Source organism: Ranitomeya imitator, chromosome 6 (assembly GCF_032444005.1).
Source record: "Ranitomeya imitator isolate aRanImi1 chromosome 6, aRanImi1.pri, whole genome shotgun sequence".
NCBI lineage: Eukaryota > Metazoa > Chordata > Amphibia > Anura > Dendrobatidae > Ranitomeya > Ranitomeya imitator.
In genome coordinates, this window is record NC_091287.1 from 131789622 (window position 1) to 131814417 (window position 24796).

At 41.9% G+C, this 24796-nt stretch overlaps 1 protein-coding gene across 1 annotated transcript in view; it reads left to right on the forward strand.

The window, feature by feature from the left end:
- Nucleotides 1-12023, forward strand: part of ACAD11 (acyl-CoA dehydrogenase family member 11) — a 147190-nt gene extending 135167 nt beyond the window's left edge. The window contains exons 16-20 of the mRNA XM_069730107.1: nucleotides 372-443; nucleotides 4056-4210; nucleotides 5486-5602; nucleotides 8844-8953; nucleotides 10907-12023. Coding sequence (XP_069586208.1) covers nucleotides 372-443; nucleotides 4056-4210; nucleotides 5486-5602; nucleotides 8844-8953; nucleotides 10907-11018 — 566 coding nt within the window. The 3' untranslated portion in view covers nucleotides 11019-12023. The remainder of the gene's footprint in view (nucleotides 1-371; nucleotides 444-4055; nucleotides 4211-5485; nucleotides 5603-8843; nucleotides 8954-10906) is intronic.
- The last annotated feature ends 12773 nt before the right edge of the window (nucleotides 12024-24796 follow it).

Genomic DNA, 24796 nt, shown 5'->3' on the forward strand with positions numbered 1-24796 from the left:
ACATGAGTTTAAAACAGGAATACAAGCAAAACATAGCTGTACAGAAAAGTTGTCTAGAACCAGAACAGTGGCTACAGGGAAATGGCAAGGTTTTTGGAACTCGACACATTTCTACAGGGTTATTACCAAACTTGCTCCTAACGCAAAACAAATAATATTATATTCCCAACAAGTGGATATCGGAGTGACCGCAACTGGAGAAATAAATTTATTAAATTAAACATGAATGTGGGAAATGAAATTGGAATATAAGTCATTACTCCGAATTGCTGATCTTTTATAGAAGGTATACCGCTGACAACGTGATTTGTGATCCTTTTTCAGTTTTATCACTAATTGTTTTTACTAGCTTTAAACAATTATATTTGCAGATACCCCTCATGGAGGGCATTTTGAAGTGCATTTCCAAAACGTGAGAGTTCCTGTAACTAATCTAATTCTGGGTAAGTAGTTAGTATTGTACAGGATTTTGGAGCATGGCCTGTTTTTTTCCACTATTGTTGATTTGTTATGCTATCTTTGTGTTTGCTGCAATTTTTAACACCACAGAAGTTTTTATCATTCCAGTATGAAAAGGCAGCCAGTGCTAGGCAGCAGTCCTAGACTAATTCTGGAAATCCCCCTTTACTGAACAGCCCTAATGTTGTTTCCTTTGTTTTTGAAGAGACTGATAGGATATCAGATTAGATTCTTCTAAAATCCCCCAATTGTGAACAGAGAACCAAATCTGAAATCCTGCCACCTGTGTTAGTTACTTCAAGTGAATTAAGAAGCAGGAGGTGTTTTTACAAATGATAAATGTGTGCGTGCGTGCACTCGCCATGTATGCTTGGGGTATGTGCGCTGTATTTTCTGTGTGTTTTACTACTATCAAAACAAACAGTGCAGATACACAGTGTAAGATTATCTGCCTTTCATTAAGTGTTTCCTGTAAACTGAATGACTTACATCAGTGTCCCACATGTTCTTAAATGCTTTTCCTTTTTGTTGTGTAGATTTATAAATGCTTTATTTAGATGGACATAATGGAACTTATAACTGTGATATAATCTACTAACACTAGTTTGTAACAATGAGGGTTGTAGTTTTACACTCATATAATGTTGGATAGGTTAAAGAGTACTCAGACTTGTATAATCTTTACACTCCTCCTGTAGGAGATGGTTTTCTGTTACACTGAGGCCTTGACTCTATCCAGCATGGTCTGTTCTCTCAAATGACTCGCCCTGCAGCTGCATTCTCTCTTAACACATAGAGCCTATAAATTTGGAGGGTCCTGAATCACCCTGTTTGGCATCCACAAACCTCTGTAAGCCTGATCCCAGCTCTCTGGTGACATCTCTTGTGGCCAAAAAAGTCAGAGATCCAGCTGAGAAACTCTGCTTATTAGCCAGCTAAGTCTTCTTACCAACCTGTTTTGTGAGTCCAGCTACAGTACAGACCAAAAGTTTGGACACACCTTCTCATTTAAAGATTTTTTTGTATTTTCATGACTATGAAAATTGTAAATTCTCACTGAAGGCATCAAAACTATGAATTGACACATGTGAAATTATATGTTTAACAAAAAATTGTGAAGCAACTGAAAATATGTCTTTAGGTTCTTTAAAGTAGTCACCTTTTGCTTTGATGACTGCTTTGCACACTCTTGATGAGCTTCAAGAGGTAGCCACCGGGAATGGTCTTCCAACAATCTTGAAGGAGTTCCCAGAGATGCTTAGTACTTGTTGGCCCTTTTGCCTTCACTCTGCGGTCCACCTCACCCAAAACCATCTCGATTGGGTTCAGGTCTGGTGACTGTGGAGGCCAGGTCATCTGGCATAGCACCCCATCACTCTCCTTCTTGGTCAAATAGCCCTTACACAGAGCCCTTTCACAGCCTGGAGGTGTGTTTGGGGTCATTGTCCTGTTGAAAAATAAATGATGGTCCAACTAAACGCAAACCGGATGGAATAGCATGCTGCTGCAAGATGCTGCGGTAGCCATGCTGGTTCAGTATGCCTTCAATTTTGAATAAATCCCCAACAGTGTCACCAGCAAAGCACCCCCACACCATCACACCTCTTCCTCCATGCTTCACTGTGGGAACCAGGCATGTAGAGTCCATCCGTTCACCTTTTCTGCGTCGCATAAAGACACGGTTGTTGGAACCAAAGATCTCAAATTTGGACTCATCATTCCTTGTGTTCTTTAGCCCAAACAAGATTCTTCTGCTTGTTGCCTGTCCTTTGCAGCGGTTTCCTAGCAGCTATTTTACCATGAAGGCCTCCTGCACAAAGCCTCCTCTTAACAGTTGTTGTAGAGATGTGTCTGCTGCTAGAACTCTGTGTGGCATTGACCTGGTGTCTAATCTGAGCTGCTGTTAACCTGCAATATCTGAAGCTGGTGACTCGGATAAACTTATCCTCAGAAGCAGAGGTGACTCTTGATCTTTCTTTCCTGAGGCGGTCCTCATGTGAGCCAGTTTCTTTGTAGCGCTTGATGGTTTTTGCCACTGCACTTGGGGACGCTTTCAAAGTTTTCCCAATTTTTCTGACTGACTGACCTTAATTTCTTAAAGTAATGATGGCCACTCGTTTTTCTTTACTTAGCTGCTTTTTTTTCTTGCCATAATACAAATTCTAACAGTCTATTCAGTAGGACTATCAGCTGTGTATCCACCAGACTTCTGCTCAACACAACTGATGGTCCCAACCCCATTTATAAGGCAAGAAATCCCACTTATTAAACCTGACAGGGCACAGCTGTGAAATGAAAACCATACCTGGTGGCTACCTCTTGAAGCTCATCAAGAGAATGACAAGTGTGCAAAGCAGTCATCAAAGCAAAAGGTGGCTACTTTGAAGAACCTAGAATATAAGACATATTTTCAGTTGTTTCACACTTTTTTGTTAAAGGGAGCCTGTCACCCCCAAAATCGCAAGTGATGTAAGCCCACCGGCATCAGGGGCTTAGCCACAGCATTCTGGAATGCTGTAGATAAGCCCCCGATGTGTCCTAAAAGATCATAAAAAGACGTTAGATTATACTCACCCAGGGGCGTTCCCGCTGTTGGTCCGGGTCCGGCGCCTCCCATTTTCATCAGATGACGTCCTCTTCCAGTCTTCACGCTGCGGCTCCAGCGCAAGCGTACTTTGTCAGCCCTGTTGAAGGCAGAGCAAAGTACTGCAGTGCACAGGCGCTGGGCCTCTCTGACCTTTCCCGGCACCTGCAGTACTTTGCTCTGCCCTCAACAAGGCAGACAATGTACGCCTGCGCTGGAGCCGCAGCGTGAAGACCAGAAGAGGACGTCATCTGATGAAGATGGGAGGCGCCGTACCCGGACCAACAGCAGGACCGCCCCTGGGTGAGTATAATCTAACGTCTTTTTCTCATCTTTTAGGATACATCGGGGGCTTATCTACAGCATTCCAGAATGCTGTTGATAAGCCCCTGATGCCGGTGGGCTTACTTCGCCCACGATTTTGGGGGTGACAGGTTCCCTTTAAGTATATAATTCCACATGTGTTAATTCATAGTTTTGATGCTTTCAGTGTGAATTTACAATTTTCATAGTCCTGAAAATACAGAAAAAATCTTTAAATGAGGTGGTGTGTCCAAACTTTTGATCTGTACTGTATGTGCTGTGACTTATTAGGTATGGGTGGAGGGGGTACACACTTATGCAGCGGAGTGTCATTATTTGTTTGCCCTCATTGCCAAGTCTTCTAATTTTGTGAAATTTAAAATGATCATGAACTTCTTTGATATTATTGCAATGTTGGCGCCTTGACAAGTACAGCAAACATCAGACGGAAGGCATTTCATTGCAGTAGATTAATGTTTGCGTAACCTGCATATCTCCATGTAAAAGGTAGCTTGTCCGCACACTGTGCACTTTCCTTCCTCTTGACTTATGTGGATGACATTTAAGTGGAATATTGTGAATGACAATTAGCCATCATTGGGGCTCAAATATTTTTACGTCACAGGTTGTGTTAAACATGCAGAATTTTTATGCCAACTCATTTTATTTTCTTTAATTATGTGCCACTACAGCTCTTTTTCTTTTTCAGGAGAGGGCAGAGGTTTTGAGATTGCCCAAGGTCGCCTTGGACCTGGGCGCATACATCACTGCATGAGGACCATTGGAGCGGCTGAGATCGCTCTTCAGCTTATGTGTGCCAGGGCTGCTCAGAGAACAACTTTTGGGAAAAAGTTGTATAGTCATGTAAGAAGAATTTTAGTGTTATAGTTTTGCTAGTACACACAGGCTGATCACACATCTGGGGGCATATTGGAATCATTTAGAAGCCCAATTTTGATATGTACAACTGTTGGTCTCTATAGTGAACTGTATACGGGAGAGTACAGAAGTAGTTATACAAATTAAATAGGTAATAGTTGAATTATAATCATGTTATCAACTGTGTACGACTTTCTTGAATATGGTAAATCTTTCAGAACACTCCAAAGGAAAAGATCCAGCTGCACAACGTCTGGCAAACATTGTGGTCATTCAACTAGGCCTTCTTTACCTATTGACGTATAATAAAAAAAAACAGAAACGAAGAGATACTTTACTCTTGTATATACCCCACCCCCACATCGTATAATGCTGTGTTCAGTCTAATGCTAATGATGAGCAGAACAGTATTAAATAATGAGAATTTATAAATAAACCAGGTCAGCTAAATCCAGTAGTAGTCATTAAAAAAAAGAAATGAGAAAATCTATTTGCAGGACTCTGGTCCACCAGCCAGTTCAGTAATCCGTGACCGCTGAACGGGAGGCTGCTGGTCCTTTTTAGATTAGCCAGGCATCCTGTGTTTGTGCTTTTGTCATGATGACTTTATGCAGACCCGACTAATCAAGAGTGTCTGTCTGCAGATAGCATCAGGTGTGATGTGATTTGCAGGGCTCCCATCCACCAGTCTTGGAATACTGACTTGGCTGCTCAACCAAAGTCCTTCAAATAGATTATTTTATCTTTACTAGAAAGCAAAACTACTGCTCATTGCAGGAAACAATATTTTCTATAGGACTTCATTTAGGATGCCATGCTCTATCTCTTCACCACTGCCCCTGTTCTTTGTTGACAGGCTGCAGCAATGACTTCACAACTATAGTGCATCACTGCTGCTTCCAGATCTAGCTCAGAATCACTGCGGAGAGCTGTGATTAGCTACATTGGTCATGTGTTGTAATGTCACCGCTGCATCCTGTCGACAAAGTTCAGGGGCAATGCTAGACCTGCAGAGCGTGAATGAAGCTCAGTATATTTATAACCTCTTGAACCCCTATGGTGTAAGAAAGTAAACTTTGGAAAATCATTTTAAGGAAAAGTAAACAGATGGCACAGCAAGATAAATGAAGTGATAGTTGTGGTTTCCTTTAATAAGCTTTGTTTGCTTTCCAGTCATATACTTTGTGTTGACCTTTGTAAATTAGTTTACCGGTCATGCACATATATAAACCATTGTGGTCTGTGTTTGTCTTCACACAGGAAGTGATTGCACACTGGATAGCAGAGAGTCGCATTGCAATTGAACAAGCCAGATTGCTGACCCTGAGAGCAGCAAAAGCCATAGATACGATTGGCAGTGCTAAAGCTCGAAAAGAGGTACAGGATATGGTTCTCATTATAACTGTGAATTGTGTGAGCTCTAAATATTACATTTTGTAAGTTAAACGTTATTCTTGAAAACAATCCCTGATCATACTGTATGTCTTATCACCCCCTGACTTTATGCCATTGGATTACCAGAATATTTGTAATAACACCAATAATACCTAAATAAAGTGGAAGCACAATTCTGCAAATAATATAAACAATACCAGAAGCGGCTCTGGGTTTTCCTACACACTAAGAAATGTAAATTTGATGCCCCCTCTTCTATACACAGCTTAAGTGGTTTGAATATTAGACATGTGACTGATCACGTGCAATTTGCATGTCTAGTCATGTGCCAACTGGTTTCTTTCCCGATTTCGCTCTATGTTCAGTGAAAAACTACAGCCCATGCTTCACTGAGCAAAGCAAGAAGAGAAGCTAGTCAGCATGTAACTGTAAGTATGAGAATCTCATACATGTGGTTATGGAATGATCACTGGAACTGGAAAGTGGATCCAAATCGTTGCAGTGAGTATATTACACACACTTAGGAGAATTCATTATAAAACTAAAGTACTGTAGCATGCCCAATCCTACCATAGATATAGATGTAGGAACCCTAAACTTGTCAGGCGTCACAATACTTTATTAACATAGCCATGTATCACGTTATCTGACTAGTTATGGATTGTTACATGCATACAAGAATGGAACCAATAACCTTCCAGAAACACAGCACCAGAACTAACTGTACAGAAATACAGTATCACAACCACAATCAGTACATAAATACATGATCAGAACCATCATAAGTACAGGAATACAGCACCAAAACTACCAAAAATGCAGAAATAGACTATCGCTATCACCATCAGTACAGAAATGCATTAAAAGAACTACAATCAGTACTGGAATAAAGCACCAGAAGCACAATCGGTACACAAATACAACCCTAGAATCACCAACAGTACATGAATATATCACCAGAACAGCCGACAGTCCGGAAATACAGCACCAGAACTACAAACTGTATCAGTCCATTACTACATGAATACATTGCGCGATCCCCCTGAGAGAACCACTGACGACTCTGTTTGTACGGCAATGTGTAGGTGTTATTATTTTTACAAGGAGGTAACCTAGGGATTGAGAACGGTTGTCACAGTAGTGGACAATCATTTTTAAGTGGTTATTCCCATCTTTATAAATGGGTATTGTCAAATAGTGCTTGTAAATAAAAGCAGTTTTCAATTTACAGCTCATTAAATTTTAGCTTGTTCCTGAAAGCTTTTTTTACTTCTTGGATCCCGGTCAGACGCCTCTTGCTTAGCCAAACCAGATCTCCACTTTGCACTGACGAGGGGCAGTACTCCAAAACAGTGTCTGCAAATTGAGATTCTGTTTTGGCTTTTATCCTAAGTCATGTGGCAAGGCTCGTTAAAGGGTTGACATTGACTGTTAGGTTTGCTACTTCCAATAGGTGGCACTAGAGTTCTAGTCCTCTTCCTCTCTGAAGAAACAATTTGCATATTTCCCAGAGGAGCATTGGGCCTTAAGTCTCTTCATCTCGACATGCTTAAAGGGCCACTGTCACCCCCTCCAGCCGTTATAAACTAAAAGAGCCACCCATGTGCAGCAGTAATGCTGCATTCTAACAAGGTGGCTCTTTTAGTTTTTGGTGCATTTATTCCCAAAATAAAGCGTTTTATAACTTCGCCAAAATACCTTTCTTTAGACAGGGAGGCAGGTCTTAACCCCCCTGCTGGAAACGCCACACTGCCGTCACTCAAATCTTCAGGGGCGCCGCCCCCTCCGCGCTGTCTTCCCATGAAATCCGGTGCCTGCGCTGTTTAGTACTGGCTGGTGCAGGCGCAGTGAGCTCTGGCCGTCTGACCTCACATGCAGTTTTGCAGAGGCTTGTGCGCCTCTCCAGGTCTCCGTCTAAGTAATAGACGACCAGGGACTGGGCAAAGCTGAAAATTAGACTCATCAGAGAAGATTACCTTACTCCAGTCTTCTATAGTCCAATCCTTATGGCCTTTGGCAAACTTCAGCCTGGCTCTCCTTTGCTTCTCATTGATGAAAGGCTTTTTTCTAGCTTTACATGACTTGAGTTCTGCCACTAGGAGCCTGTTACAAACTGTTCTTGCCGTGCACTTCACCCCAGCAGCCGTTTGCCATTTCATTTGTAGGTCATTTGATGTCATCCGGCAGTTGCTGAGTGATATTCGAATAAGATGACGGTCATCCTGGTCAGTAGAGTCATTTTCGCCCTCTGCCGGTAGCTTTGTTGTCCCCAATGTCTGCTGCTTGACCTTGTTGTAATGGACCTCCGTCTAGGAAAATTTAAGGATGGAGGCAACATGACGCTCACTGTGTCCCTCCGCAAGTAAAATCAGAATTAAGCCCTTCTTTTCCTCACTCAAGGCTTTTTTCTTTTCATCTCCTTTGGCACGGTTAAAAGGTATTTTTTCATTCCTGTTACTTTTGCGATATTACTAGCACTTGTTTTGCGATCCATCTTGTCCTATTGCAAGAGGATTGTGAACACCTCAGCAGTGTTTTTTTATACTTTCCTTCGTTAAATAAGATTTGGTTCAGGTGATCGCCTAATCAGAAGTACATTAAGTAGAATGAGGTGTACTTTGGTTGGAATTCAACTGACACTGGAATGGAATGGTTGTCAGACATGTAGAGAAGCTGATTTTTATAAAACTGTGCAGTGGTCTCTTAATTTTTGCCAGAGCTGTATTACACACTCTCTGACTGAAGCTGATTGTTGTAGCATGCCCTTACCTCCTATTTCTAGCAAGCTTCAGCACAATGGTTACAAACTAAACGGCAGCGGAGGTCTGATTTCTAGGCACAAGCTGTAAACAAGTATTAATATCGCTAGACCGGCTGCAAATTTTTATAATTGCAAAAGTGCTTGTTGATTCCTAGCACTATTTGACAATATCCGCCAGATAAATAAAGTTGGGAATAACTTTTAAAATGAGTAAATAGTGTAAGTTTTACACCTTTTAAACAGCTGGACTGTTCTTTTGAGATGAGCACTTTGTCTACTGCCAAAGGTCCCATCTTTTGTTGGGGAAGAGAGTCAAGGAACTGATGCCCTTGGGTCCTTGGCCAGTATGCGGTACCCTAAAATCATCCCTATTTAGAAATCCTTCTGGAAAAAAGTCATATTGTGTTCTTATTCTGTGTATTGTATAGTTTTGTGATGCTCATAGTTTTCCTTTCACTGCAGATTGCAATGATTAAAGTTGTAGCACCTAGAATGGCATGCCAAGTGGCTGACCGGGCAATCCAAGTATTCGGTGGAGCTGGAGTATGTCAGGACTTTCCACTGGCCTTTATGTAAGTGGCTGTACATTTACATATGCATATATGTATCGTATTTTCCGGGGTATAAGACGACCTTTTTACCCCTGAATATCTTCTTAAAAGTCGGGGGCCATCTTATACGCCGGGTGTCATCTTCTAGGGTGGGTGCAGACCAATGTGCATATGGTGGGGGGGAGTGGTCCTGATGACAGAGAGGGGACGTCTCACAGGGAAGGTGGAAGTGGAGTATCCCCCTATTACCTCATTGCTGCGATCTTGTGACCTCCGGGAAAATGGCCACTGGGGCGGCGCATGCTCAGATTCAGATCTCGTCCCGAGATCTTGGGAGACCAGATCTGAAACTGAGCATGTACCGCCCCCAGCAGCCATTTTCCCGGAGGCCACCGCATTGCAAAAATGTAGCTGCCGGGGCCTCCAGGCTTTGAGGAAATGCCGGCGGAGCATCAACACTGAACAAAGAGCCACCGCCGCCCCCCAGCACAGCGCTCCCACACTGCTGTAAGAGGAGCCGCCGCCCCCCAGCACAAAGACCCGCAGAGAGCATCGCTGCCACAATAAGGTAATAGGGGTATACTCCACTTACACCTTCCCTGTGAGGCGCCCCCTCCCTTCGTCATCGGGACCACTCCCCCCCACCATATGCAGATTGGTCCGCACCCACCCTGTAACATGACACACAGCGTATAAGAAGACCCCCCGACTTTTAAGAAGATGTTATATTTTAACTTGAAAAGTTGGGGGGTCGTCTTATACGGCCACTCGTCTTATACGCCGGAAAATATGGAACTTAAAAAAATAAATAAATAAAAAAAGAGCTTTGGGGAACTTTGTTACAGAAGCCTACAGGTAGACAAATGTAGTAGAAAAGCCTTTTGCACAAGTTGAGCTGTGGTTACTTGATGGTACAAGCCCAAGCCAGAGCAGCATTACTGTCAGTCTGATGCTGCTAATGTCTTTAAAATATGTAAAAGTGTATACCTAAATGTCTTTATCCATATTAGGGGCATTTTCAAGTCAAGCACACATGGGCTCATTACATAGGAGTATGTTAAATGGAATCTTGTTTATGTGAATCTTTGTATCTGTAAAACCCACAAAAGAGTTTTTTTTAGTTTTGTGTTGTGATGTTTGTTATGCATATTCTTTCTGCATTAGTTGACTCAACAGTCAAATGTGGAGTAATATTTTTCAAGCAAAAAATGCCTGAAGAATTGACCTGTTGCTGCTTTTGAGGAAAACAAATGCTGCACCTTCTGTACTACAATTTTCTTTTCCATTTAAATGAATAGCAGGCATAGTGAAAGAGAATTTGAAGCAACTTTTCATGTAGATCTTGGAGCAGGATGTGCTCAAAAATCCACTTTGAAAATTTTTGCACATAATGTTTTTTTTAAACACTTGAATGCTAAAGAAACTGAACATATACCCTGCAATGTCAATATGACCTGCTGAGCATATGATCAGTCTTTTTGACTTTTCTTAAGTTTGTAGCTTCTTTTCTTCTTTTTAAAAGCTTGAAGCGGCTTAAAGAACTGATCTGACCATTCTTCAGCCTGCTTTTGTTTGGAAGACACTCAATAGTTTATATATGCAGTTAATAAAACTTACTGTCAACAAAGCAATCGCAAAATTACCAAAAATACATTGCTGTTTTTGTTGTTTTTGGACCCAATTTGAGCACATTTCTGTGTATTCATTTTGATCTTTTTTTATTTGATCGAACCTTTTATACTTCAAGTACTTTTATACTATGTAGGTCATGAGCTGTGCACATTCTTTATCCTTGAGGGTTTTGAGGAAAGTGTGTTTCTTGGCACTTGGCCGACATAAGTGCATTTCCTGGGTAAATCTCAGAAAGAACAAAGTACATTTTCTTTAACCCACTTTAAGTTGTTCTACTTTGGAATAAAAGTGAAATGAAATGTGGGTTTGCTGTGTAAACGTAACCAATATATTTGTTTGCAGGTATACAGTCGTACGGACTCTCCGTATTGCTGATGGTCCTGATGAAGTTCATCTCTCCGCCATTGCAAAAATGGAATTGATGGAACAAGCAAAGCTGTTGTCAAAAATGTAAAACTATCCTTACATTATTCAGAGTCAAATTGGTTCTTGTAATTTGTAAATCTTACTGAAATTGGCACCTAAAATACTGAAAGGAAGTTTGTCACAGGACAGATTAAGAAAGTCTGTTATCAGAAAATACATGATTTAAGTTCAATATAATCAATCTCCGCACATGGCGTTAATGGGAAGTGCATGTTATATGTACAATATTGTAATGTACAGCCTAACTGGCTGAGACACCACATTTTACAGTCAAATACTGTAAGCAATAAATGAACAAAAGGCACCTTTCATTTATACACATTGTAAGCTTTTAAATAAAGCCCTAAATGTGTGCAGTGGTAACGGTATTTCTCCATAGATGATCTTACATTTAGCCATCAGTCTGAGTCTGATTCCATTTTTTCTTAATAAAACCTGTTCTGTTAAAATGTGGTTCTTAAACTGAGATCTCCAATATGAAGGCTGATTTGCTACCTGGTATAACATATTTGTCCATACAGAAGGTGTTTGGATGCAATGTGTATGTAAGGTTTTTGAATCTGTGATGTTACTTTCGGTGCATAATCATCCAAGGGTGTTCTATCAAAAAATGTCTATTGAGAAAACCTTTAATCAAAAATTAAACGTACCGTATTCGTTTTTTCTTGTAAATCACAAAAAAATAACAGGATAATTTTCTGACTTTATCTACTTGATTACATGGTAATTAATGTAATAAGATTGACTTCAGAAAGTTCCCTCTACTGCTGATAATAAACTTAAATACATTGTAATTAGTACATTGCAGCAAATGTTGAAGCATAAAGCCAATATCTCAACTTTGTGCTCTCTTTTTCTATGTTCAGTCATTAATTATGCTACTTTTAACCATATACTACTTTTTATGGTATTGACAAAAATAACACCAAAACAATATGTTCATTTTAACTTCACTGAAAATGTAATTATGACATTTTGGATAACTGATTTTCTATTCTGCTAGTATTAACAATAAAAGTTGAATTTAAGCTCATTTTCTTGTTTCTCCTATTTTGGTGTGTATGTATATTATGGTATTTTATGTAACCAACACTAACCCCTTCATGACCCAGCCTATTTTGACCTTAAAGACCTTGCCGTTTTTTGCAATTCTGGCCAGTGTCCCTTTATGAGGTAATAACTCAGGAACGCTTCAACGGATCCTAGCGGTTCTGAGATTGTTTTTTCGTGACATATTGGGCTTCATGTTAGTGGTAAATTTAGGTCAATAAATTCTGCATTTATTTGTGATAAAAAAAGGAAATTTGGCGAAAATTTTGAAAATTTTGCAATTTTCACATTTTGAATTTTTATTCTGTTAAACCAGAGAGTTATGTGACACAAAATAGTTAATAAATAACATTTCCCACATGTATACTTTACATCAGCACAATTTTGGAAACAAAATTTTTTTTTGCTAGGAAGTTATAAGGGTTAAAATTTGACCAGCGATTTCTCATTTTTACAACGAAATTTACAAAACCATTTTTTTTATTGACCACCTCACATTTGAAGTCAGTTTGAGGGGTCTATATGGCTGAAAATACCCAAAAGTGACACCATTCTAAAAAATGCACCCCTCAAGGTGCTCAAAACCACATTCAAGAAGTTTATTAACCTTTCAGGTGCTTCACAGCAGCAGAAGCAACATGGAAGGAAAAAATGAATATTTAACTTTTTAGTCACAAAAATGATATTTAGCAACAATTTTTTTATTTTTTCAATGGTAAAAGGAGAAACTGAACCACGAAAGTTGTTGTCCAATTTGTCCTGAGTACGCCGATACCCCATATGTGGGGGTAAACCACTGTTTGGGCGCACGGCAGTGCTTGGAAGGGAAGGAGCGCCATTTGACTTTTTGAATGAAAAATTGGCTCCACTCTTTAGCGGACACCATGTCGCGTTTGGAGAGCCCCTGTGTGCCTAAACATTGGAGCTCCCCCACAAGTGACCCCATTTTGGAAACTAGACCCCCCAAGGAACTTATCTAGATGCCTAGTGAGCACTTTAAACCCTCAGGTGCTTCACAAATTGATCTGTAAAAATGAAAAAGTACTTTTTTTCACAAAAAATTTCTTTTCGCCTCAATTTTTTAATTTTCACGTGGGCAATAGGATAAAATGGATCGTAAAATTTGTTGGGCAATTTCTCGCGAGTACGCCGATACCTCATATGTGGGAGTAAACCACTGTTTGGTGAAGCCACCCCCCCCTGGGCTAAACTACCACTCCCCCTGTCCCTGCAGATCGGGTGAAATGGGAGTTAACCCTTTCACCCGATCTGCAGGGACGCGATATTTCCATGACGCCACATGGCGTGGCCATAGGCGTCATGGGTCGGATTGGCACCGACTTTCATGACGCCTACGTGGCGTCAAAGGTCGGGAAGGGGCTAAAGTTGTTCAGTTCCTCTCAGTAGAAGTTTACTTGATTTATAATGTTGTAGGGTTGCCTCCCATCCACAACTACTGAAATTATCATTAGGCCATGTTCACATGTTCAGTATTTTACATCCGTATTTGTAAGCCAAAACAGGAAGTCGATGAAAAAATGCAGAAGTGGTGACGTGTTTCTGTTATACTTTTCCTCGGATTTCTCCATTCCTGATTTTGGTTTACAAATACTAATGTAAAATACTGAACAAGAGAACGTGGCCTTAGGTATCTTCACACGTAACTGACTTTTCTTTTCGGATATTCGTGCGGAAGATCATTCATGTTTTACAGTACTGGGAAAGCGGATATTATGTTGCCAAGTTTCATCCATATGCTGTAGAAGTAATTCTCACAAGCTGACCTGTGTTGCATTGCATTTGAATATATGCTGCAGATTTAACCTCTTTTGAGCCATGTCATGAAATATGCAGCAAATCTACATTCAGCTCATGCTGATAATGTGGAGCCACTGTATTTTTGCCACTTGAAATTACTCGGGTTAACATATAATATAGTTGTAATTATGGGGATGCATGTCAAAAATGTTATCTGCTCTTTAACCGCTTCATGATTTTTGCCCCCCTTCTTTCCAGAGCCATAACTTTTTTTATTTTTCAGTCAATATGACCATGTGAGAGCTTGTTTTTTGCGGGACAAGTTGTATGTTTGAACCACACCATTGGTTTTAACATATCTTGTACTTGAAAACGGGAAAAACATTCCAAGTGTGGTGAAAATGCAAAAAAGTGCAATCCCGCAGTTGTGTTTTTTTTTTTTTGCTTTTTTACGATGTTCACTAAATGCTAAATCTGTCCTGCCATTATGATTATTCAGGTCATTACAAGTTCATAGACACCAAACTGGCACAATTATGGGAGAGTTTTCTCGGACACTCCCATTGCACAGGTCCTGAGGCACGGGGTACTCTCACAAGGAGTGCAAACTTTGGGAAGATGATGAGGGAGTACCTTGCTGACCGTACCAACGTCCCCTGTGATTCCTCTGTGCCTTATAATTATTGAGTATCCAAGCTGGACATGTGGCATGAACTGACTCTGCGCCTTGGAAGTCCTGGCCTGCCTTGCCGCTAACGTTTTGTCAGAGCGGGTTTTTAGTGCCGCTGATGGAATTATAACTGATAAGCGCATCAGCCTGTCAACTGAAAATGCTGACAGGCTGACTCTTTTAATAATGAACAAAGGCTGGATTGGGCCTGACTTCTCAATACCACCGAATGATAGCAGCGTAACATAAACTGAAATCCAGTGTCTTTTTTTTAAGAGGTCTATTCCCATTCACCTCTTCACACCCACACATGGGTATACGCTTCCTGATTTTGGCTATTTGCTGTTGCCCTCCTCCTTCTCCTCATCCTCCACCACCATATCACCAGGGTGACTGTGGTCTGTGATGCAATACCCACATAATTTTTTTAAAGGGTGTTTATGATGCCAGTAAAAAAAAAAGTTATACAGTATCTTCATGTATACCCCCCAGGGGTAAATGTTGGTCAGCCCATACGCTTAGTGCATGGGCATTACAAGTATAGGAGACCCGCTCCTTTCTAATGGGAACATTTTTTATGAGGCCCTCCTCCACGTCTCTTCCAAGGAGCATTGGAGTTCCTCCAAATTTATGGCCGCCGTTGCTTCACTGCATAAGCAAAAACTATCGGAGACCCACTTCCTAATAATGGGAAAGATTTTTTCATGAGGCCCTCCTCTACATCTCTTCAAAGGGGCATTGGAGTGCCTCCAAATTTTTGGCAGCCCTTGCATTCACTGCATAGGAAAACACTATGGGTGACCCACTTCCTAATAATGGGAACATTGTTTTCAGGAGGCCATCTGACCTCTACGTTTCTTCCAAGGGGTATTGGAGTTCCTCCAAATTTTTGGCAGCCGTTGCTTCACTGCATAGGCAAACACTATGTGAGACCCACTTCCTAATAATGGGAACATTTTTTTCATGAGGCCCTCCTGTCCGTCTCTTCAAAGGGGTATTGGTGTGCATCAAAGTTTTGGGCAGCCCTGCCAATCACTGCATACACAATAACAGTATAGGAGACCAACTGTTTAATAATGGTAACAACAAGGCATAGGCAGCTGATGGCTCTCTAAGAATAGTGAGGGCTGACTGCAGGCCCTTTAAGAAAAGTAAAGGCCTCCTGATGGCCCTGTAAAAATAGGCTTTGTGACTTTGAGTCCCTCCTTCATAAATGAAATAGGATGTGTCTGATGATGTCACACACCACATGGCCAGATAAGGTTGTAAAATGTTAAAATGACATTTCCCAGTGAATGCATTTGTCTTGGTTGAAAGCAATGCTAAAGTTCAAAAGCGCATCAAAAACGCTACGTGTGAATATGGTCCAAGTTGTGGAGGTGCATTTTTGATTTGGGTTATTTATTTTGACTTATATACAAGTCAATACCCTGGAAAGGATTTTCCTTAACATATTTCCCAGGAAAATCCATTTTGGTTTTTGTATGTTTTATTGTGATTCTGTAGAAGTGGCATAAGACTCTGACAACATTGTTCACAGCAGTGACCTGGGAGTCAGAAATGCTGCCAGGGGTCTTCCCCATGCTGTTTCAATGAGCCCTGTTCCCATCGATTTCCACAATTTCTAGTCCCTCTGCAGACCGCCGGGGGGACTGCTGGAAAAATGCTCCAGTTTCCCATAAACTTACATTGGACTCGTTGCTCGGGTCGAGCACCCGAGCATTCCAATTTGCTCGACCTGAGCAATGAGCACCCTAGCATTTTAGTGTTCGCCCATCACTATTTATGAACACAAATAAACACAAGTTATATCGAAGACATTTTACCACTAACTTGAAGTACAGTATGTCTCGAAAAAACAATCTCAGAATCGCCAATGTCCGTTGAAGCATTTCAGAGTTATTACTTCATAAAGGGACAGTGGTCAGAATTATAAAAATTGGCCCGGGCATTAACGTGCAAACCCTCGGGGTTAAGGGGGTTAAAAATTTTTTTTTTTACAAGATGTGTAAAAAAAATCACATGGTTTCAAATTAAGTTTGACAACACATAGGAGGATGTCATCTCATCCTAATAGGCACAGGAAACCTGAAAGAGGTCAAATAGCCCCTCCCACTCCTTTCCCATGTGTTTTTCCTGTCCTTATAGGGATGAAGAGGTCATCCTGTTGTGCTCTGTACTGGTGGCAAGCACCAGAGATTACACATAGCCGGACAGTCGGTCGGTTTTTAACTTCCCTTTGAGTGCTGTTCCTGGCTCTGGACTTGTTTCCCCCAGTCTGCACCACCGGGTAAAGTCTGGGAGACCTCTCTGAGGTCTTCAGGTCCCATCTCCTCCCCTTGCTCCTGCTGAACCGAAGAGCTGGGATGTGGCGAGAGAAGCGTGCTCCCAGTTTTCCTCGATGTAACCTGACCTCGTCCCGGCAGCCAGAAGTGATGTCACATGCCAGGCGGTCTTTGATAACGTCTCTTCCGGTTCTACGTTCCATGGTGGAACATACCAGGAAATTTGAATACAGGAGGCAGACAGACACAACCTGGGGATTCCTTCAGCCGGAAATAGCGGGGGGGAGGAGCCCCTCTGATTAGGGGGAGGTGCGCTGGCTCGGTCGCCTGACATATACAGCCCCGGATGGAAGATTAAGCAAGGTGGGGCAAAGCTGTGTGAGGGTGGGGAAAAACTGAGTCCGGTCCTTCCTGCTCTGCGTGTGTGGAACCCAGCGCTGTTCCGGTTCCTGTATACATGCATTGGATCCCCTTCATGGTGCAAGTATATATGTTTAAAGATGTTTTTGTCTTCTCCCTTCTCTTTTAAGGGGACAAGGAGCCTGCACCAAGGAGTAAATCCAAGGCCACAGGCTGTAGATGTGCAATTTGTTCAGAAAAGCTTGTCTCTTCACATGGGTAACCCCTATGTCAGGACTACATATTAAAAGTTCTTAAAGAACAGCCTTACTTAAGGGATGAGAGTAAAGGGATAGTCCCTGGCATCCTTCTCCCAGGCAGTGCCTGTTTCCAGCGCCCCTTCAGCAGCCAAGAAGAGAAGGATCTATCAGGAAGAGGATTTGAATTCACAGGAGTCCATGCAGGAAGAGTTCCTGGAGGAGGGTGAGCTGAGTCCTGGTCCTGAAGTACAGGATAGGAAGTACTACTTTTAATCAGAAAACTCGGAAAACATGTAGGAACTTCTCATGGCTGTGAGTAGAACCATGTAGGTGGAAATGGAAAGACCTGCACATACAGTGCAGGAGGAGATGTTCGGGGGTTTCCGATCAAAAAGAAAGCTGGTATTCTCGATACATAAAAACATCTGTGAGATGGTTTTAGAAGAATGGGATTCTCTGATGAAGAGGCTAAGCACCCCCTCAGAGATAAAGAACAGATTTCCAGTGGATGAGGAGACAGCGGAATGTTAGGGCCAGCTCTGGAAGACTTGTTGGAGAAGGCTTTGGACTAGATAAATTCCCTGCCGAACCAAAAAGTTCCAGGAAGAGGTCCTTTTGGTCCCCTCAAGAGCAAACTTCCCAGGAAAGAAAGGAAGGTGGAGCTACCCCAAAGGAGGCTGAGGCAGAAACTTGTTTCTCTCCCAGGGCCAGTGTCAAAATAAACCATGACGTTCCAGGGAGAGTAGGAGGTCGCATCTCACATTACCTTCCACAATGGGGAGAAGAGTGCACCAACCCTTGGGTCCTAGAATCAATCCAAGAAGGGATGAAGATAGAGTTTACCTCCTACCTTCCACGGAGAGTAAGAATAACACAACTCTCTGTACAGATGCTCCAGGACACACTGACATACTGGCAAAAATTTCAGGCCCCCTTGAGACTCCTCCCAGGCTCCACCCCAGCTCCACTGCCACCATTCGAACCTTCCACAGTCCCACCGACCGCTCTTGGAAAAACTCAACTTCTCCACTGCATCTTCACCAATCAGATATTAGCAGTTCCCATCAAACACCAGATCACATTCATAACCACCAGCTTTTGTTGTGGCCAAAATAATTTTTAAGCTGCCAAGGTAGACTCTTTTGGCCAGGCCCTACTCTACTCTAACCTATTAAATATTTCCTAAAATATCCAATACTCTTTTTTTAGGTATATTTTTATGTATTTTTCTTTAAGGGAATGAGTCACATTCATTTTTTTTAAATGACCATTAATACCACATACAAGGAACAAATACTGTCACACCATGACCAGACCACATATTACCACCACATAGTGACCAAATACTACCACATACAAGGATCAAGAACTGCCGCACCATGACCAGATCCCATATTTCCTGCCAGTGAACTCACTTCACCTTTTTGACATCTGTGCGAGCGCCATGGGAAAATTTTCCACAGCGCTCGCGCTGACGTCACATAGATGAAGTGACTTCATTGGCCGTGAACTCCTATTCCCTGTCAGACGGCACTGCTAGCAGATCTTTCTCACGCTCGCTGTGCCCTCAGACAGGGAATAGCAGTTCACACAGAGACACTGAGTACACGGTGATCAGTGTGTCTGCTGGATGAAAGGTTAGACAAATGCATTTAAAGCATCGCTGCGGAAAGGTAAGGAATACTGTTGTTTGTTTGTTTTCCTTTTGAAAACGATGTATAACCCCTTAGTGACAGAGCCAATTTGGTACTTAATGACCGAGCCAATTTTTACAATTCTGACCACTGTCATTTTATGAGGTTATAACTCTGGAGTGCTTTAACGGATCCCGCTGATTCTGAGTTTGTTTTTTCGTGACATATTGTACTTCATGTTAGTGGTAACATTTCTTCGATATTACTTGTGATTATTTATGAAAAAAATGGAAATATGGCAAAAAATTGTAAAATTTTGCAATTTTCAAACTTTGTATTTTTATGCCCTTAAATCAGAGAGATATGTCACGAAAAATAGTTAATAAATAACATTTCCCACATGTCTACTTTACATCAGCACAATTTTGGAAACAATTTTTTTTTGTTAGGGAGTTATAAGGGTTAAAAGTTGACCAGCAATTTCTCATTTTTACAACACCATTTTTTTAGGGACCACATCACATTTGAAGTCATTTTAAAGGGGTCTATATGATAGAAAATAGCCAAGTGTGACACCATTCTAAAAAGTGCACCCCTCAAGGTTCTCAAAACCACATTCAAGAAGTTTATTAACCCTTTACGTCCTTCACAGGAACTGAAACAATATGGAAGGAAAAAATGAACATTTAACTTTTTTTTGCAAACATTTTACTTCAGAACCATTTTTTTTATTTTCACAAGTGTAAAAACAGAAATTAAACCATAAATTTTAAAATTTAAAAGCAACTAAGGGCGCTGCACGAAAAAATTGTGTTGCTGGTCCTCCTGCATCAAATAATCGGACACAACTACCCAAATTGTCCAATAGTGAGTGTAAAAACACAATTCGCAGTATATAAATATATTTGCGCTGAAGGTACCATCAGTTATCGAAGAACTATTAATAAAAAGACTTCCTGCAGAAAATAATATCTATCACACTATGTCTGAACAGATACCTTATTCAGAGCAAGAAAATGGCGATCATCATACAGTGCTGTTGTCCAATTAAGGTCCTTTTGACTAATAGATGGTCACATCCAGGTATCCATAACACATGTCTCCCGATGATATGCACAAAGATGATACTTGCTGTTCCCAAAAATTATGGGGAAAGGGTGTTAACCTGTCCCGGCCGGTGACAGGCACCCCTTACCTCGTGGGCAAGCCCCCCGATGTATCCTTAAAGATGAGAAAAAGAGGTTAGATGATACTCACAAAGGGGCGGTCCGATTGGATGGGCGCTGCGGTCCGGTCTGGGGCCTCCCATCTTCTTACGATGACATCCTCTTCTTGTCTTCACGCTGCGGCTCTGGCGCAGGCGTACTTTCTCTGCCCTGTTGCAGAGCAAAGTACTGCAGTGCGCAGGTGCAGGGAAAGGTCAGAGAGGCTCGGCACCTGCGCACTGCAGTACTTTGCTCTGCCCTCAACAGGGCAGACAAAGTATGCCTGCGCCGGAGCTGCAGCGTGAAGACAAGAAGAGGATGTCATCGCATGAAGATAGGAGGCCCCGGACCGCGACGCCCATCAGATCGGATGGGAGCGGGACCGCCCCTGGGTGAGTATAATCTGACCTCTTTTTCTCATCTTTCAGGATACATCGGGGGCTTATCTACAGCATTACAGAATGCTGTAGATAAGCCCCTGATGCTGGTGGGCTTAGCTCATCGCTTTTGGGGGTGACTTCTGCTTCTTCATTTTCACAATCTTTGGAGAGTACAGTAGCCACCAGCTCCAATCATATTCACAGGTCACATCACCAGTTATGTAAATAGGGCAGCACACTGCAGCGCCAAAACATGCAAACTTGAAAACACGAAATTTGAACTGCATTACTGCACTAGAAATATGAAAAATGAGAGCTTTTAGCGCATAAAAATGGCCAATTTTATGTGTACCTCGTAGCCACTTTACGGCATCTCTCTTATACGAGGTCCTACGCTTGACCTACCTCGCTGAGAATAAACGTCTCCATCTGAATGGGTACATGTGAAACCTCTTCTTGGACTCAAATTCTCTCTCTCTGTGGAGGGGTATTAGACCTACTATAATTAAAACACCTGAAGCTAGGAGGCGGGGAGTGCACGATCAGAAGGCTAGAGAATACATTTCAAAAACCTGACCTGCACATCCAAACATAGACTGAGTGTGAACAGGTGCTGAACCCAGAGTCACCAACTCGTATATAGTTAAGTAAATAGGGCAGCACACTGCAGCGCCAAAACATGCAAACTTGAAAACACGAAATTTGAACTGCATTACTGCACTAGAAATATGAAAAATGAGAGGTCAGGTTTTTGAAATGTATTCTCTAGCCTTCTGATCGTGCACTCCCCGCCTCCTAGCTTCAGGTGTTTTAATTATAGTAGGTCTAATACCCTTCCACAGAGAGAGAGAATTTGAGTCCAAGAAGAGGTTTCACATGTACCCATTCAGATGGAGACGTTTATTCTCAGCGAGGTAGGTCAAGCGTAAGGACCTCGTATAAGAGAGATGCCGTAAAGTGGCTACGAGGTACACATAAAATTGGCCATTTTTATGCGCTAAAAGCTCTCATTTTTCATATTTCTAGTGCAGTAATGCAGTTCAAATTTCGTGTTTTCAAGTTTGCATGTTTTGGCGCTGCAGTGTGCTGCCCTATTTACTTAACTATATACGAGTTGGCGACTCTGGGTTCAGCACCTGTTCACACTCAGTCTATGTTTGGATGTGCAGGTCAGGTTTTTGAAATGTATTCTCTAGCCTTCTGATCGTGCACTACCCGCCTCCTAGCTTCAGGTGTTTTAATTATAGTAGGTCTAATACCCCTCCACAGAGAGAGAGAATTTGAGTCCAAGAAGAGGTTTCACATGTACCCATTCAGATGGAGACGTTTATTCTCAGCGAGGTAGGTCAAGCGTAAGGACCTCGTATAAGAGAGATGCCGTAAAGTGGCTACGAGGTACACATAAAATTGGCCATTTTTATGCGCTAAAAGCTCTCATTTTTCATATTTCTAGTGCAGTAATGCAGTTCAAATTTCGTGTTTTCAAGTTTGCATGTTTTGGCGCTGCAGTGTGCTGCCCTATTTACTTAACTATATACGAGTTGGCGACTCTGGGTTCAGCACCTGTTCACACTCAGTCTATGTTTGGATGTGCAGGTCAGGTTTTTGAAATGTATTCTCTAGCCTTCTGATCGTGCACTACCCGCCTCCTAGCTTCAGGTGTTTTAATTATAGTAGGTCTAATACCCCTCCACAGAGAGAGAGAATTTGAGTCCAAGAAGAGGTTTCACATGTACCCATTCAGATGGAGACGTTTATTCTCAGCGAGGTAGGTCAAGCGTAGGACCTCGTATAAGAGAGATGCCGTAAAGTGGCTACGAGGTACACATAAAATTGGCCATTTTTATGCGCTAAAAGCTCTCATTTTTCATATTTCTAGTGCAGTAATGCAGTTCAAATTTCGTGTTTTCAAGTTTGCATGTTTTGGCGCTGCAGTGTGCTGCCCTATTTACTTAACTATATACGAGTTGGCGACTCTGGGTTCAGCACCTGTTCACACTCAGTCTATGTTTGGATGTGCAGGTCAGGTTTTTGAAATGTATTCTCTAGCCTTCTGATCGTGCACTCCCCGCCTCCTAGCTTCAGGTGTTTTAATTATAGTAGGTCTAATACCCCTCCACAGAGAGAGAGAATTTGAGTCCAAGAAGAGGTTTCACATGTACCCATTCAGATGGAGACGTTTATTCTCAGCGAGATAGGTCAAGCGTAGGACCTCGTATAAGAGAGATGCCGTAAAGTGGCTACGAGGTACACATAAAATTGGCCATTTTTATGCGCTAAAAGCTCTCATTTTTCATATTTCTAGTGCAGTAGTGCAGTTCAAATTTCGTGTTTTCAAGTTTGCATGTTTTGGCGCTGCAGTGTGCTGCCCTATTTACTTAACTATATACGAGTTGGCGACTCTGGGTTCAGCACCTGTTCACACTCAGTCTATGTTTGGATGTGCAGGTCAGGTTTTTGAAATGTATTCTCTAGCCTTCTGATCGTGCACTCCCCGCCTCCTAGCTTCAGGTGTTTTAATTATAGTAGGTCTAATACCCCTCCACAGAGAGAGAGAATTTGAGTCCAAGAAGAGGTTTCACATGTACCCATTCAGATGGAGACGTTTATTCTCAGCGAGGTAGGTCAAGCGTAGGACCTCGTATAAGAGAGATGCCGTAAAGTGGCTACGAGGTACACATAAAATTGGCCATTTTTATGCGCTAAAAGCTCTCATTTTTCATATTTCTAGTGCAGTAATGCAGTTCAAATTTCGTGTTTTCAAGTTTGCATGTTTTGGCGCTGCAGTGTGCTGCCCTATTTACTTAACTATATACGAGTTGGTGACTCTGGGTTCAGCACCTGTTCACACTCAGTCTATGTTTGGATGTGCAGGTCAGGTTTTTGAAACATCACCAGTTATGTCAACCAGGGGCTGGCTGACATTTTTCAGCCTGGGGGGCAATCACAAGGCAGTGGCCCTTCAGTTGTGGTGACCCTCCTTTTCCCTAATAATCTCTGGCCACTGCTTAAAAGTAGCAGAGATAACAGGCTTTAAAAACAGCCTGGTTCATAGATATGGGAACAGAACGGAGCTTGCTGTATAGATATGGTAGCAGAACCAAGCTTACTCCGGAGATATGGTAGCAGAACCAAGCTTACTCCAGAGATTTGGCAGCAGAATAGAGCTTACTACAGAGATATGGGATTAAAACAGAGCTTACTACAGAAATATGGGAGCAGAATGGAGCTTACTACAGAGAAATGGGAGCAAAACAGAGCTTACTACAGACATATGGGAGCAGAGTGGAGCTTACTGCAGAGATAAGGGAGCAGAACCGAGCTTACTACAGAGATATGGGAGCAGGACTGAGCTTACTACAGAGATGTGGGAGCAGGACTGAGCTTACTACAGAGATATGGGAGCAAAACAGAGCTTACTACAGAGATATGGGAGCAGAACAGAGCTTACTACAGAGATATGGGAGCAGAACAGAGCTTACTACAGAGATATGGGAGCAGAACAGAACTTACTACAGAGATAAGGGAACAGAGCCGAGCATAATAAGTCTACTACATGGAACCAAGCCTGCTACATAGAAACTGGAGCAGAACCGAGATTACGGCATACATACCGTACCATAATCTAGATTACTACATTGAAACAGTACTAGAACCAAGTTTATTGCTTAGATATGGTGCCATAACGGAGCTTACTTACAAACATACATACAATACGGCTACACAGTGCCTACTACTGTCACCACTACACAGCGAATACATAATATTATATCACCATTACCTCTATATGAAACAACATTCTATACAAAGACCAATGATACCACCATACACCCTTTACTATGACTGAATTACATTTAGCTGCTACTAAATTTTAAAAAAATGTTACCTAAAAAGAGCAATATTACAACCTAACAGTAACCGTATATTGGTAGATACCAGTTCTGCAGAACAAGTGATTACAGTACAGTTATATATAGTAACTTACACATGACGTTCTTTCTGATTCGGATCGTTCACATTTCTATCTGGCCCAGACCGACATGACAACTTCTCCAGCCAGGGCTCATCTGCACAGATTACAACAAAGGTACATTTGACTTCTCACATTTCTAGTGCCATCCCCATCTGTTCCCAACCTACAAAAACTCCCCACTCTGGTTGCACCTGCAGTGGACCATTGACCCCAATATTTATTCAATTGTGTAATTACTAGGATTGCTCCCCC